The sequence below is a fragment of the Sitodiplosis mosellana genome, unplaced genomic scaffold (assembly GCF_009176505.1).
Source record: "Sitodiplosis mosellana isolate CC-2019 unplaced genomic scaffold, AAFC_SMos_1.0 Smas_scaffold_6226, whole genome shotgun sequence".
Classification (NCBI taxonomy): Eukaryota; Metazoa; Arthropoda; class Insecta; order Diptera; family Cecidomyiidae; genus Sitodiplosis; species Sitodiplosis mosellana.
In genome coordinates this window covers 14,408,917-14,426,001 of record NW_022601467.1, presented here as the reverse complement: position 1 = coordinate 14,426,001, position 17,085 = coordinate 14,408,917, and the positions used below count along the sequence as shown (strand labels likewise).

The 17,085-nt window shown below is 36.7% G+C and overlaps 1 protein-coding gene across 12 annotated transcripts in view; it reads right to left on the bottom strand.

The window, feature by feature from the left end:
• LOC129578295 (protein daughterless) overlaps nucleotides 1-16,798 on the bottom strand; it is a 71,438-nt gene extending 54,640 nt beyond the window's left edge. For 7 of the 12 annotated variants that reach the window (XM_055466614.1, XM_055466615.1, XM_055466616.1 and 4 more), the window contains exon 1: nucleotides 16,506-16,724. In XM_055466614.1, coding sequence (XP_055322589.1) covers nucleotides 16,506-16,587 — 82 coding nt within the window. In that variant the 5' untranslated portion in view covers nucleotides 16,588-16,724. Of the gene's footprint in view, nucleotides 1-16,505 lie in introns of all 12 variants that reach the window. The other 5 variants (XM_055466622.1, XM_055466621.1, XM_055466620.1 and 2 more) reach the window with 5 other exon arrangements.
• Between the last annotated feature and the right edge of the window lie 287 nt (nucleotides 16,799-17,085).

Sequence of the window (17,085 nt, the reverse complement as noted above, 5' to 3'; positions counted from 1 at the left end):
CTCTCTCTCTCTCTCTCTCTCTCTCTCTCTCTCTCTCTCTCTCTCTCCCGCCCGATAAACGTGGCTTATTGAATAAATAACATGAGTGGAATAGAAAGAAAGGCTATCTCTTTGTCGTCTCTTGATTGCGTGTTCAATTTAGCTCTAGATTGATCTCATTCTTTTGAACATTTCTCCTGAAAACGCGCTTTTGTCTGAGCCAATCATCCATGTTATTTGAAATGAGTTCTTTTTATGCTAGTTCTCGACAGTTCTAAAATGGGATCGCGTGAAGAAATAAACACAAAGTCAATTGAATCGAATTTACATGAGCAAAAAACGATAATTACGTATTGGAATGGATATTGTCCTTTGACCATAATTCGAATTTAAAAGAAATGACATTTCATTTCTTGTGGAATATTTTCCAAAACCGAGAACAACTTGAAACAATCTTCTGATCACTTTTTTTTATCTATTCATAGCCCTTGTAAAATGGAATTGTCTGCAAAGTCGAATAAAAAGTGGTGTTTTTTCTGGGGAGGTAGACTAATTCAAGAAAAAAAGAAAGAATTAAAAGTATTTAAATTTAAATTAAAACTTGTAAATCGACTAGTTCTTTAGAAATGGGATCGACGAAGGAAATTGAGTTCAGTTGAAAGCATAATTTTCTACCATATGGCTGTTTCGATCCGCAAATAAAAACACCCATAGACACTAATCACTCAAATAAGTGGCTATGCTTCAGTATGGTTTGTGGTTTTATAGCTTTAGAAGCAAAAAAAGTATAACAATTTAAAGTTGCTTGGGGAAGAGGTATACAACATGCCTTTGTGAATATTCAAGAAATGCTAGGGACTTTTGCAGAAACGCGTTTTACATGAAAAACGAAAAATGCATCGATCATAATAAATTATTTGATAGAGCCAGAGGATGGGAGGATAGAGAAACCAAAACGCATTTTGAAACCTCTTCAATGTGCTATTTTTTTTAAAAAGATGCTGTACCTACGATACCGCATGCACTTTTCCGAATTTTTTTTCCGTTTTGTTTCCATTCTATATAGAGTCATAAAAGCGTGCACACATAAAGGACTCAAAAAAAAATTTCATTTTACTATGTTTCTTTTCAGCGCCAAGACTCATGCATACACACTCCTTTGTGCATAAGTTTGTATGGTTGTCGATTTTGCATTCGTCAGAAATGGAAATTAAGATCCTGTCTGTAGCTGACTCAAAAGTACGGCTAGAAAAATGGGATGCCAATGAATAGGCGACAACAAATGGATTTGTTCGAGTTTTTTTTTTTCTTTCGAAATTTCTTTCTCTCTCTCGCCTCTTGGTCACACAAATACACTCTCTCCAGTCCCTCATGTCTTTACACTTTATTTGCGTTTAAATCTATTTATTTTCTTCCAGAAAACGAGAAGAATAAACAGAAAAAAAAATCGAAGAGAAATGAGAATGAGACGAGAAAAAAAAATCGAAACGAACGAAAAAAAAACAAATTCTCGTTTCGTTGCCTTTTCCCATTTTTTTTCTTCGTTTTCTTTTCGTCGTATTTCGGTGTGTCTGTGTGTGTGTGTGTATGCTCGACACTGTGTGGTGTTTGTGAAATATAAAAGACCGAAAACAACAGCTGTTCTATGACCGCAACAAAGAGCTGATAAAATCTTAAGGTCGTAAAAATGGATACACGGGCTAAAAGGCAGCTCACAAATCGTAAAATTTCGTTGTTGAACGTGAAAATGGAATGCATAAATATATACGTATGTACAGTATATGCGCTGTGTGCTGCGACGGAGTGCTCGTGATGTGGCATGGTGCGTTTTGTGTTGTACCATGTTTCATGGTGCATTTCGTTGCATTTCAGCTCGAAAATCAATCGATTTCATACATAGATTCATGTATTTATATATATATCTCGGCTGCACTTCAGACGGAGCGAAACGAACGACTGAGAAATCTCTTGATATGCCGCATCCTATGACCGTATCGACAAAGTCTGTGTGTGCTCGCCAGTGGCAAACCAGAATATTGACATGTCCTTTCTAAATTTCACGTCAGCATTCGAATGAAATCCATTTTTCACTTGTTCATCATTTTCTTGTGAGGCTGTTGAAAATGCGTTAACATACTTGCGATCAACTTGTGAGCACATTCGAAAACTGTCAACTTGCCCATAAATCTATGGACGGAATAATTATGAGTTTTCGGTTTTGAAAAAAAAAGGATCAAATTCTGCACGCAGAAATGAATCATAACTTTATTTATGCTTGTGCGTGAGTGTTGCAAAGACATCAATTTTGTTTCATATTCATTTCACGCTGGATTCATTCATAATCATTCTGATGTGCCGGAGTCTCTTTCTGGCAAATACAAAAGGAAATGCTTATTTTATTTACCCAGAAATGCGGACGAAATCGCATTATTTGTATTGGCTATGCATATTTTAGTGGCTCAGTTGAAATAATCGTTTCATCATCGACAGGTCAAAATATGGTTCCGATGAAATGAAGACCCAAATTCACTTCTCTAACCAAAGCAAATGTTCAACGGAACGATCATGTTCAACGGAATTTGAAATATGTTCGAAAAACATATTTGTTTTTAAAATATCCACAAAATTCAATAATTTATCGGTTCGTTTTGGGCTCATACCCAAACAATGTTCACTATTGCCTCATACACACACACCGTGGATATGATTTAGAAAATCGAAACGAAAATACAATGACAGAATGAAAACGAAACCAAAGACAAAGTATGAAGTTATTGACGCAAGAAAATATGAATATGAAGTCACTGCGCAAATCTTGCCTATCTGCGGTTCGTACGATGCCTCATCGTTATTGTTTTTGTTGTCGTTGACGCTATCGCCGTCGCAGCCGCCTCGGTTGCCGCTATAAGTGTTTGTGTCTGGCAGTGTGTTGACTGTCGATCCTATTTTTGTACTTGATATTTTGTCGATTCTTACGTGGCCATTTGAAAATATTAAATTTTCATGAATTGCTTTCATACATCAATGACATACACTACAATCACAAGCATTGGCGAACGTCTATAATTCGAAATTGAAGGTGGAGCGATTCAGTTGGCTTTGTTTGCAGTCCACGACTATTCGAAATATGTATTGGGATGCATGTACAATACATATGAGTAATATCAGTGTGTCGAAACTAGGCTGAAAAATGAACAAATACAACAATAAATCCAAAGCGACATGTGCCTCTTTCTCTCTCTCTCTCCCTCTCTCTCTCTCTCTCTCTCTCTTTCTCTCCCTCTGTATGTGCGCGCCTTACCAATTCGCTGTTGGTCGAAAACAAACATAAAATTATTTATTCAAAGAAGCAAACACAACAATACCGATTCGATTTTATTGAACACCTTCAAAAAGAAAATCGTTCAAATTGTGATGCTTAAATGAAAATACCACATGCTTATTTATCTTCATCGACTCTGTGGCTCTGGTGAAACGGAAGAGCGCCCAAAATCCAGCCACCACACTCTCAAAGTTCATTCAATTAATTTTTCATAATAAAGTGCCATCAAGTACATCTGATTCTGAAGGGATTTAGATACCGAAGAGAGTTACTGTTTTATATTTAGATAGATACACGCTGTGTTATCCATGAGCTTATAAAATTCACTTTCAATTCTCTCTAGCTTTACTTTTTTTTCTCCACTCTTTCTTTCGACCAAAAACTTAGACACAGAAGTCTCTCGTCTGTATTATTCGTATAAGCGGTAGTTAAGTGCATAGCTTAATTGGTACTCACTTAATCGACCAAAAATAGCTTGGAAATTGTGTTTCAAAACATTTTAAGTAGTTTTCCATTTTGTCAATTTTGTTCTTTCGCTTTCGTTTTCGGTCTCATCTTCTCTGTGTCTATCGCTCGACTTAAGTCAAGACATAACCAAAATTGATATCGTTTAGAAAATTTAATTAGTGTTCTTCTAACAAAGCGATTATATAAAAAACGAAAGAAAAAAAAATCGGTAATTGTTGAGTTTAATTGCTTCTACACCATTGGTGAGGAAGCACGCATTTCTATTGCTCGCAAGGGAAACAGATTCTTTGATTGGGTGTTCATGTTTAAGTGAGCTCGGTTTTAATCACTTTGTTTTCTTTTTTTTATCTGTCGAAAAAAAACTGAAATTAGAAACAATGACCACAACCATCGTGACACATACAAAGGCCAAACAATCAAAAATGTTCAATGAATATTGTATTGTCTTGGACACAGACAAGTGTTAAATAATAATTTAATTGGCATTTCGAAAATATATCACGTCAATCAAATCGATCGGAAAATACTTAATTTATTCAATTTATAAGTAATTGGTATTAATTTCTTGGTTAAATATTTACTGCGGTTTGAATTGTCTTAAACGTGATTATCGGGCAACGTGTGAAAGTGCCGAGAATATTTATACAATGTTCGATAGCACAATCGATGCGCAATACTCGGCCATGATTTTCGATACACATACATGCTATCGAATGAAACGCTGATCAGCTTGACGATATGAAGAAAAAAAAATCCGTGTGCATCATGAAATATTTAAATTTGACAACGGAAGTAATCGGCCAGCCGAAAAGTGAGTCACTCTCTTCGGCTGGTGAGAGGCACCAAGAGAGAGAGAGAGAGAGAGAGAGAGAGAGAGAGAGAGAAACCGACTACGTAAATAAATGTAAATACATCAACTCAACTGGTGTCAAATATTTTACACAGGTGGCATATCATTTCGGCACATGAGCACCAAACTTGAACACATGGACGGTGTGCACTACACCTATAAATACCATGCGATGCTTTGCTTTGCCACTGTCGCGTTCCTGTTGTTGTTGTTGTTGTTGTTGTGCCTGGCTTTCCACTGCATGCTTGTTTGTAGATGAGTTTATTCGTAAATATCGATATGTGTGCATTCGAATAGGGAGAAGCACACTCGAATGAAAGCGTACAAATTCCCCTGAACAAAGCAACAGCAGCAGCAATAGCAGCAGCTACATAAAAAAATGCACATACATGTTCCGACCGAATCCCAAAGCCAACTATCAAAATCCACGTATACTATGCGATTAACAGTGGAATATTCGCTGGCGCGGACACAAAAGGAATACGGAAAATTCGACAAATCACAACGGCTGCACGTTTTTTAATATTATCAGATAAAATTTTTGTTGTTCATTGTGTCAAATCAACTGTGGAATACGGCAACAGCAAACGTTGAAAAAACATTGACAATTGACTCTGGAGTAAAACGCTCACAATCACACACACACACACACACACACACAGAGAGAGAGAGAGAGAGAGAGAGAGAGAGAGAGAGAGAGAGAGACACGCTCATAAAGCGAAGGATATGAAGACAATGACGAAAAATGGCACAGGTTAGCTGATCAGGACAACAATAAAAAATGTGTCAATGTTCGAGCTCTTGTCCCAAGCAACGGAAGTAAATAAGGTACACGCACACACACACACACACACAGGCAGTTGTGCATGGATAAACTGAATCCAAATCACACAATCACTGGACTAGTTTTTGTGTGGTGTGCTCAATAGACGCAAGGATTAAAACACTTTCTCAAGACAAATTCGCAAAGCACTCGTACACACGTTCCTTCGATTGGCCATTCTGTCTCTCTGTGCTCTCAACTCGCATACATCACCTGTATGTGCGTCTGTGCTTTGGAAGACTCAATCTAATAATATGGCTACGGAACAATGGCAAACGTTGCACAGGGTCATTATACGAACGACAGTCTCTTTAAGAGATATTTTAACGCCGAAAAAAAACGTCTTCTTCATTCCTTTTCATAATCATCTTTTACAATTCGATGCCCTTTTCAAGCAGCAAAAAAATAGCAGATAGAGACCGAGATCTATCAGAAAGGACTTGCTTCGGTCATTGTCGTTATTTCAATGCATGCATACGAGAAAAAAGAAATACATTTTTTTTGTTATAGGTTCATTTTCAACATATGATATAGATAAAAATGCGCGGTTTTCATGGTCTTGATGCACTCGATCGACATGAACGAATTGCATGCGTTAAATATTAAACAAGATGTGAGAATGTGGAAGTTACATTTTTTTTAGTTTATTTGAGTACACTTTTTTTTCACTGTCGATTCTTGAAAATCGTGGCTGATTTGCATTTTATGGTTATGAAAAAAAGAGCACACAAACGCAGAATGTGTGTGTGTGTGTTTGTGTGGGAAAAAAACCATTGTTTCTTATTTAATGTGCAACAGCTCAAACACCATCCACTTTTATCAGCAAAAGGTAATTTTAAGAGGATATAGTCAATGTCACGTAAACGATTCACCGCATTCATTGTAGCCCGCATTTTTTTTAATGACTAACGCTTTTATCCTTCTGCGGATTTGATGGTGGTAAGGAAATGGCATTGTTGTTGACTTTGTCGAATGCTAAGTTTCTTTGTACGACTCCTTCTATCATAAATTATTGCCGAGTTTTCATTATTATTGGTTCGTTCATTTCCTCTCAGAATTATTCCATTGCGCTACGTGTGTTTCGTAATGTTTCAGCACAGAAATTTCTGCAGAAAATGCACGAACAGAAAATGGATTTTTTCTTATTCCACTGTCGCCGTCGCCAGAGCAGGCGGTGAGAGAAAAAAAAATTGCACTTCACTTAAATGGCTTCAAAATATCTTTTGTGCAACTGAGGAGATTTTTGACTCAATTTCACGGTGAGTTCATGTAATCAAGCAGATGCAAAGTAAATTGAGGAGAAAAGTTGACATATCAAGAGAGAGAGAGAGAGAGAGAGAGAGAGAGAGAGAGAGAAGCAGACAAAAAACGTCGCATGCGAGAAAAAAGAGAGAGAAAAAATGCGACCACCCGAATAAAAAGTAATTTAATCAAAAATAGCACACGCTTTGATGCGTCTGATTTTGATATGTTTTTGACTTTTGGGTTGAATGTTCACAACCGGCAACAATTTGCATCGGCTGCGACAGTATTAAGTAAGTTTTAATAATAGTGTCGAGATATTGTTGATTGACTTTTTCATATTTCTTCATCTAAACGAGCTAATGAACTCATTCAACGGATCTCTTTTTAGGCAATGAGCAGACGGAAAAATTGACTCAAAATTTCGATCGAATTCATTGGAATTGGACGACTGATTTGTAGTTTTAATAGCTTTTGGTTGTATTTCATTTCGACGAATTCTACTGTGTTGATTCTTGGTTTGTCAGCGGCTAAAGTGGAATGCCAGCGAAAGGTAGGCTAATTTACGCAAACTCGTCCCGAATTACAATCGAACTGTGTAGTAATCGAATCAATCAATGGTGTAATTATAGTTTGCATTGCATCGAATTTCTGCACCTTACAAATCGGTCCACTCGTTACGTTCCAACCTCAACACCATTGACGAAACAACAAACCAGCTGAAACATTTTTTTTTCTTTCTAGATTATTTGAACAATGAAGTGATTTTCATTGAGAAACAACAAAAAAAGACGAGAAATTGTATCCGATATCAAAATTACATGAAGTTGGAATTAAAAAAAATGTGTACAAGTTGAGAAAGGTTACAAGGAAGAAGAAAAAAAAAACACAACGAAATCGCGCCGTATTATTCACGTATTTAGAAACGATCTTTAGAATCCATAATATACCATGTTAACACACTCTCACACATACACGATGGAAGAAGAGAAGAAGAGAGAAAAAAAAACCAAAGTAAACACACTCCAAAGAGTAAGCCGAATGGAGCAGCTGTTCTTTTACAATTATAATAATTTTATAGCCCAAAGCCCTTTCGATAGGCTTGATTATATATATGTGTATGTATATCGAACGAATACATATATATAAACGAATATGTGTAGTATGTGCTGTTCAATCACACAAAAAATTGTCTTCATTGTGCAGAGTGCATGCGTATCGTACTTAGGTCGATGATGATGGCGACGACGTCGAGTCAATCAATGTATTTTGAACACAGTGTGTATCGGTATTCCGTGCCGTCTGCTCAAACACAGATTACTCATGTGTAGTAGATCGGGGCATTCCGAATGAAAGAGAAACAGGAACGCACATTCAATCTTCAAAACATTTTTCTCTCGTTCTTGATGTGAAGTAATTTTGTGCCCGAAAAAAAGTCAACTCTTATCCGATCGGAGGTAGTTTGGCGAAATGAAATTTCATGTTGGGAAACCGAACGAAAACAAAAAAAATTATACACAAAAATTGAGCACATCTATGAAGTAACAAGAATGAGTGGGAAAAAAGCCGATCGCATGAATTTGAATGTTTAACTTATGATTATAAACCTATAAATATCGTTTCGGCTTTAGTCGCTCGTCTTTCGCTTCTTTTCCTTATCCCAAGCAAATGAATGGGTGTTTGAAGAATTGCGATTTAAACGTATAGCATATTATTGAATTGTTTCGTTTTTCGAGAGATTCAGAGAAGGAGAAAGAGAGAGAGAGAAATCACATACTGTATCTGAAATTCAAATTACATAGACAGGATTGAAGGCTTTTCTTTAGAAGATTTCACGGTTTGTGTATGGAGATCAATCAAAATTTATGCAAAAACATACAAAAGAAATGCTGGTGAAAATTTACCAAGCAAAATGTTTTTTTTCCTTCTTTCTACTTCTATTTCTGTGAGGGAAAAGAAAAACAAAATCAAATCCAAGCATCGATATAGGAACGAACGAAAAAATGGGATGAGTGAACGAGAGATGCTCATGTGGAAAAAATCAAAACACATCGATCGAAACGAACAAAAGGGAGGTATTAAAATGGAAAACTGAAAAATCACATGAAGAAATAGCATTGAAAAATACACCCCGTCGTTGGAATAACAATTCTCAGGCGGTATGGTGCACAAATATTCACTTGAATTGCTTGCTCTTTCGCTCCGTGTCGGTGCGTCTCTTTCGCATGCGTTCACTGCATACACAATCCTTTGTGTGTATGTGCGTGTGTTGCTTTGCAAGTAAGTGTTGTATTATGTTGTGTTTCACGAAGGGAAAAAAGGAAACAAAGTAGGTAATTTTTATTTTATTTTTGAATAGAACAGAGTTACGAAATTAGAAACGCTTTCGGAGTTCAACAACATAAATGCGCTCGAAAATCGAACGCATGACTCAAAGGAAAATTTGTTAAATACTTTCGAAAATCCTGTATATCAACAAGCCAAGGTTCGAATTGCACTGAAGGCACGCCGTATTCTCTGTAGTTTTTGTTTCTCTTTCTTTCGTTGTTCACACACACACATAAAAATGAAGCGAAAATGAGATCCAAATCAAAATGAAGCACAACATAATCATGAAGGATCTTCTAATGTTGAGATTTTTTATTTTATTTTCTTTTTGTTTCGTGTTTTTTGCTGCTTTTTTATTATTCTCAGTTTTTTTTTTGGAACTTTTTACGGCTAGGCAAAATTCATGGTAGACACAAATAGTCCCTTTTCTCGCTTGCATTAAGGCTCTTGCCTTTTTCACACAGAAAGAAAAAAAACACATTATTTTTGCTTTAGATTTCCAATCTCTTTCAGTTCATCTGCTTTTATGTATATTTCAAGTTGGTGATTCGCTTTGTTGTCTGTTTGTGAGCGGTGATCACAGTGCACAAACATCAAGAGAGTGACTGAATGTGTGTGTGTGTGTGTGTGTGTGTGTGAGAGAGAGAGAGAGAGAGGGAGATAGCATGGCGGAATATTTATGGGTTTTCACAGCATTTACATCGGTTAAATATCCTAATGAGAATTTCTTAAAATGAAAATTACTGCCTCTGATACGAGCGCAAAGATTGCCGGACCGGCAATTGTTTTTTTTGTCCATACCGTTAGTGCATCAAGATGCTTGAAAGAAAGACTTGAGCTGCAAAATGCACTAACTACACTGTGAAATTGCACAAATACACGGATGATGATTTGGACTCTGTATGTGTGTGAGTGCAATGCAGTGAGTTAGCATGGCGAATGTGCCGAGTGTGTTATTTTAGTTGTTTGAGCTCGTTCTGTTATATCTCATTTGGACTCGATAAAAGGACCAACCGATTTTGAGGTAGTCGAAAAATATCAGCGCATGCAGCCAATGTTTGTGTTTGTATGATTCGGTGCGTGTCTGTGCATGACACAACCGAAAAATCTGAGATATTTTTGACCATCTGTTGTGCTGCACACTGTTTACAAGTGAAATTGAAGCGCCCGTTTTGTGTGCATCACACACACACACACTCCAAAGCAAACGAAGTCGTAAAAGGTGAAGAGAGAAAAAAAATGAGCCTCATGCTCTCGATGCAATTGCTTTTCAACTGTATAATGGCCAAACACAATTATCTTTCGATTATTATTTTTAGGCCGAAAAAATCATTTTTTTCTCCTGGTTATTTGTTCGTTTCACTTTCTAAGGCGCATAAATGCACTGAATTAATAAGTAATTGGCTGGATACTGGCAAACGCTTCGCCTTGATAGATGCAGCGGTGAAAAGAAAACATACGCATCATTTCAACCAGATCTTTTAGTTTGCGAACGCGTACGCCAATTGATTCGAAAGTGGATTTGTGGCCGCATCAAGGGACCAATAATATGTTCTTCTGGTGGTGACGATGATGATGGTGATGGTGATGGTGATAGCGCATTGGCTTTGTCGAATCATAACTTCTTGGATGCATCATGCTACTGAAAGCAATCTCTCTCTTTCTGACTCACGCTCCCCTATTTGCATCGTAGTCAAGAGCATCGTAATGCTCCTTCTATTCTATGATTGTCTACAATCAAATGTAAATATTATATTTACCGTTTAATCATATATTTTCTACCCTATGCGGTATAACTTTTTGTTTAATGTGTGTGTGTGTGTGTGTGTGTGTGCGCACACGCGGATGTGTACAAGTTCCACCGTACGCTCGGACGACGTTCATGCACGTGCCAACTGGTATTTGTCAAATTGTTAAGTGTAAATGCATACGCACTTGAAAGTTTGAAGTATACGTAACGTGTCACACATTATGCTCTGGTTTAAATGCGTTTACCCACGTTACAGTGTTGGTTTTACTCTGATCGATGCAATCGGTTTCGGCCGTTTCTTTCATTCATTTCAAGTTTTTTTCTTCCGTCAATTAAACGGTAATTGTGAGAATTTATGATAAGTGCTAACTACGAAAGGCAAAACATTTTATTTCATTTGGCTGTGCAATAACAATAAATATTGAGCGGGGGAAAAAAGTCGGTCGAACACCATTCCGAAAAGTCACAAGGGAAATGGCCATTAGTCGAAAGTGACAAAACATTTTCAACCTTTTTCCGCTTCTGTTGCTACTGTTGCTGCGACTGTTGCCTTCTGGACAGAGAGGGTGAATTCATTTCAATATTCTTCGACTGTACTATATGTTGAAGGATTCCAAACGTTTGGTTGTTTGTGCAACGAAACCAAAGGCCGAAAATTTGCGATTCGAGGCAAAAATCACCGAAAGCAATAAAGCACATGATTTGGAACTCAAGCCGAGGCTCAAAATCGTGATAATGATGATGATGATGATTTAGGAAGCATTCGGACTATTTTATCTTGCTGCCGCTAGCTGACGCATTTCGAACATGAAACATATAATTTTTGTTGAAAATCGAATTTTTGGAAAAAACGAAACGAAAACAAGATTAAGGCTGCATGCTGTAATGTACGCGATCGGTCGTATTAATTTTTGTTGTGTTTTTTTTTCTCTGCTCTTAACCTCATCTCCTTCATCGTCTTGCGTAGTTGTACACAAAAATAAGAGCCCACCAGAGAAAAGTTCAAAGAATTGGGATGTTGACGAACGAAAGACGATGACGATGGCGGCGGCGACGAGAATCAAGAAAAAGAGAGAGGAAAAAAAAATGAAAAACGCACAACCGAATGAAAATGCACCTGGCGCTTGCCAACATTTTAGAGGCAGGCACAGAGAAAACTGTACAATAATATTTAATGAATGCATGTGTATATATGAACCGGATGAGGTGGTATGTGCAATCGAATGTTGGTAGTTTATTTTGTGTATGTGTATGTGTGGATCCAATGTAGGATATTCTCTGTTACTGGTGGCGATAACACCAGAGCATGGACTTGGCCATATGAACTCGATAATGAACGTTTATTCCCTGAACGTGAACTCTTCCAATTTGCTTTTTTCTTTTCTACCGTTGTCATCGTTTTTTTTTTGTGGGTTTTCACATTTTTATCGTTGTCACACACAAAGACGAAAAATCCAAATTAACATAGAAATTAAGAGCAGACTGGTTTGTGTGTCTTTTATAGGGTTTCTTTCATGTCAATGTTCCTTGAACTCTGTAGAGTTGAATGTTCAAGCTAATACAATGGAGAGGTAGGGAAGAATGAAACTGTGGCCAAAAAACCATGAAATTGATGAAGTGCAAATTCAACATTTGTTTTGCGCAAAAATTGGAACAAATCCGGTGAATGAATTTGAATGAGCGAAAGAAAGAAAACTGTTGCAGCGCGGAAATTTAATGTGACCAACCAGGGCTATTGTTTGCAAAAGTTACACATTACGTGTGGTGGTGGTGGCACTGTTTCACTCTAGCCCACCGTTTGAACTAATGCGATTAGGAGGCCATGTCCCAAATTTTGGCGCTAAGCATGAATATGTACGCTCTGATTTATTCGCTGCAGAATCATAGTTACGATCGGACGAAACGAAATGTTCAAGTCGTTCATTGCTCGCACACTGCACATCCATACATTGAATCATCCGTTCCTCAACCGCTGAAAGAGATGCGCACAAAAAAAGCAAAACTGAAACGAAAGGACAACAATAAACGGCGAAATGCGATCTGTTGCAGCGGTCGTACAGAATGCGACAAACAAACGAATAAAAAGAAATAACCATGTAATAACCCATAATTCAATCTAGCGAATTCAGTCATTGGCCGAGCTGCTACTGCTGGGTCAACGATCTAATATTAAAGATTTTTTTTCTTTACTTTTTTTCTGTTGTCTTGTTCTTTTCGCGCTCTTCCTTGAAAATGTTTGCCTTTGATGCCTGCTTTGCTTTTGCACACAACAAACGCACACATCTCTCATTCGCAATCATCATTCGGTGTAATTGCCACCATTGGGGCTGAGTTTTGGTTTGCCGAAAGCTTTTGCGATTCAAAGCCACAAACAAATGACACAAACTGAATTAAAGGCGGGCGGGCGGGTGTGTGTGTGTGTGTGTGTCAGAAGGAAGAGAGAGTGCGAAATAATTAAATTAACATATTATTAATCGGTGAATGAAAACAACACGAGCCTCGAGCTATGAAGTGATTAGTTTGTGCCAACAGTTAAATTCCATCAAGGAAGTTGTGCGCGTGAATTCTGCACACAATCATCGATTGGCTGTCTGTTTGAGCATTTAGCTATCAAACGAATGTGAATTGTCGCGGAGAAATAGGAAATTCGTGGGGCCATTCATGCAAGGGGACAATTCAATTTTCGATTTCAAGCCATGATTTTTTTCTATTTTCTGTCGATTCTGGTGCGAACAAACGGATGAACGACAGAGCGAAAAAAAATGGAGAAAACAACAATTCAAATGTTGGTTGACTCGTATCGAACGGCTCCAAAATTATAATGATGAACAAGGAAAAAAAAGCAGCAACAACAACAAAAATATTTATACGCATATATACAGAGAACCAGAGAGACGTACCCAGAAAAGAGCAGGTGGCAAAAAGATTGCTCCGAAAGCATTGTTTATTAACTTAACGGTAAGGTCAACACAAGACGAAGCAGCAGAAGTAGAGGAAAAAAAATTGTAACATTCAAAAGAAAATCCATGGTGTATCGGCTGACGATGAATTGTATATTGAGTTGTGCTGCATACTGTATTGATATTGGGATAAAAAATGCGTTTTCGTTCTGTGTTGCAGGAATTCGAACATATATTTTTCTGTATATATACGAACATATACTGCATATAGGAGTATGTGTATGAGACATATATATATATATATATATATATATATATTTATATATTGTACAAGCCTGACTCCAGCGAATGCTGTGTGCCGGTTCGATTCAGCTTCGCATAGAGTGTGCAGATGAAAATGGTTTTTCGTTTCGATATTTCAACTTTGTAAGAGTCGAATGAGTGAGACGAGAGAGTGATTAAGTTTCCTCTTTTCTTGGGTATTTTTTTCCTCTCCTCTCTGCCTTTTTTCGTTTTTTTGCTCACTACGTTTACAGAAGAACAAATTCATAAATAACACCGAAGTTCTCTCTCTCTCCCTCGCTTGGTGCTCTCATGTTTCTTCGTCTCGTGCTCTTTTCCTTCTTAGTTTTTTTTTTCATCTGCTCTTTGTGTATTGGTAAACAGAGTTTGCATATATAGACAACTCACATTGATTTTCAACACCAGCCGAAATACAATTTTCATTCCTGCCTTCACCGGATACACGTTTTGCTTTTTGACTTGTATGAATTACGCTTGACAAATCATTTTTAACTGGGTCGTATATTGAATGCAATGTGCGATGCACTTGAAATAAAATTCTTCACTTGAACGAAGACAGAATAAAATATTTTTCCTCCATCATCTTCTTATTCTTGTCCCACTGTTTTATTTTCCGCGCGCGACGGCATCACAGCCTCTTTTCCAAGTACAAGCCAGTTTATGGTGTGCAAGAATGAAAATGAAATGCTTGCTCTTGATATCCTTAACGATTTTTATTTTAAAAACAAGAGACGAGAATAAAAAACAGTAACAACAGAGAACATATTCGAAAAGTCGCCGACGATTGAGCATCAACTAATGTGTCATACTCGAACGATGGAACATATAGTTGAAAGAAAAAACACCGTAAATTGGTTTTTGAATCGAAAAATGCGAGAAATTTCATGGAACAACATTTCAATTGCTGATAAATTTATCGCATATTTGTTCGCCTCTGTCTATTCCTCTTTTCATGCATATGCAGAAATGAATAACTAATATTGTATTGTCGTCGGCAAACGTTATATTTTTCTTTCATTGTTGTTATTGTTTTCTTTTTCACTTCGTTCAGCTCGCTTTTTTCGGCTAAGAATCCACAAATTAACAGAGAGTGAATAAAGAACTCATAATTTATCATGGAATTTAATTTCTTTTTCAACAATTGCTTCAGTTTTTGTTTCGGTGTTCCATTTCATTTCGTTGGTTTGTCTTTCTTTCGAAACATCGCTCAAATTCACTATGCATGTATAATATGCTTGTAAAGCGTAAAACATTCGATTCAATGTATCATTGAAATGGTTGCCAGTTTTTCATTGAGTTCAGCATCCGAATATGTCAACGGCATCACCGATCATCATCATCGTTGTCATCATCAAATCTTCTCTCGTATACAAAAATTCTACGCAAGCGTCGATATCACGATAAAAAATAAAACGTTCCCGTACATTTGTAACAATAAGATGAACCAAAAGACTTTCTGCAAACGAACTATGTATTGCATACGTTGAATCCTTTTCATTCTATTTCGTTTTTTTTTTCCAACACGGGAGAATGGTTTTTCTGTGTTTCGGCTTGGAAAACCGAATTTCACGATTGATAGCATCAATATTTTGATTTGTTTGATTCATTTTAGCCATTTCAACCCCTGTTATCATCATTATTTGATAAGGCCATTGGATTCGATCATCATGGGCATCGGTTTATGTTTTTTTTTCAACCACGTCAAACTATTTTCCTTTCTGTTGTTTTGGTTTCAATTTCATTTGTAATTGGCATTTTCTTTCGTTTTCTATTTTCATTCTATTATTTCGTTCTTAACCAGTTTTCCGATTACAGAACGTTTTGTTTGTTTTTTTTTTTCATTGTTATTGTGTGATTTTTTAAAAGCACATACATCAGACGAATGTTTCTTGTTTGTTTTCGCTCTCTTTTTGCAAAATATAATTAGAAGAGAGAAATGTTTTATTTTTGCATCACTTTGTTTTTATTTCATTTAAGAATGATTTTGACTTGTGCCGAGTGTATTTTTTTTCTGTTCTGTGTTCTGGTCGTCGCCGACTCGAAAAAACTTTTGCATAAACTCAATCGTCCCGTTCGTATTTATATTGTGCAGCATTTGATTTTGTTTTCGTTTGAGTTATCTAGAATAGATTTATTATTCTTCGTTTGTTTTTTTTTTGTTGTTGTTGTTTGCTTTCTGTTGGCTCATTTCTCAGACTCATTTATGTTGTGTGCAATTTTATTTTTGCATCTTTTTCATTCTTAGTTACTGGATTTTTATTTACTTTTTCTCTGCATTTGTTCTATTTTCTCGATTCTTTTTTTTTACTTTTTTTCCATTGTATATATATCATTTGAAATGCATCGTTTTGACTGTATACATCCAGTATTGTTACAAACTATATCTCGCTCTCAGTGTGTTTTTTTTATATTTGTAGCAAAACTCAGACTCACATACGCTCACTTCATTTTAAAAATTCTCAATAAATTCACGCCACTGGATTTTAAAATTCGGTTGTTTTGAATGCACCAGAGTTAAAAATTTTGCAATTTGTACTCACCAGGTTGTTTATTTGCGATTTTATTGAAACAATTTTGAAAAACTTCATAAAGAGCCATTGGTTCATCGTCACTGGTCGCCATTTTGAAATAAAACTAAAAATATTACAATAAATAATACACAGCGTAGCTCTCACACAGTGTGTGTATATATTCTCTCTTCTTCTCCTTTGTATAAAAGCCCACTGCCACTTTTAATCAGCGCCAATTTCAAACTGTTGTGAATGAGTCAAAGTATTTTCTAGTCTGGATCGAAAATGCACTGGTTCGTAGCGCGCTCGCGTACGCTTGTATTGGTGAATCGTATGGGTATACAGTTTCTAAATGATTACAGCGCATACACACAACGCACACAGCTAATGCCGTCCCCCTTTGTATCGCATGCCATCTCACTTTGCCACCACACACGCATTTTATGGCATCCGCAACGGCGAACTTTTATGGCAATGTGTCAGTATTGCCATAAAAATATTGGAAATAGTTTTTGAAAAGAAAATCGATCCGAAATCGCCTGAATGAGTTATCCCTGGGTCATTTTCATTAAAATATTAAATGTGTTTCAATTGTTTGATCAATAATTTG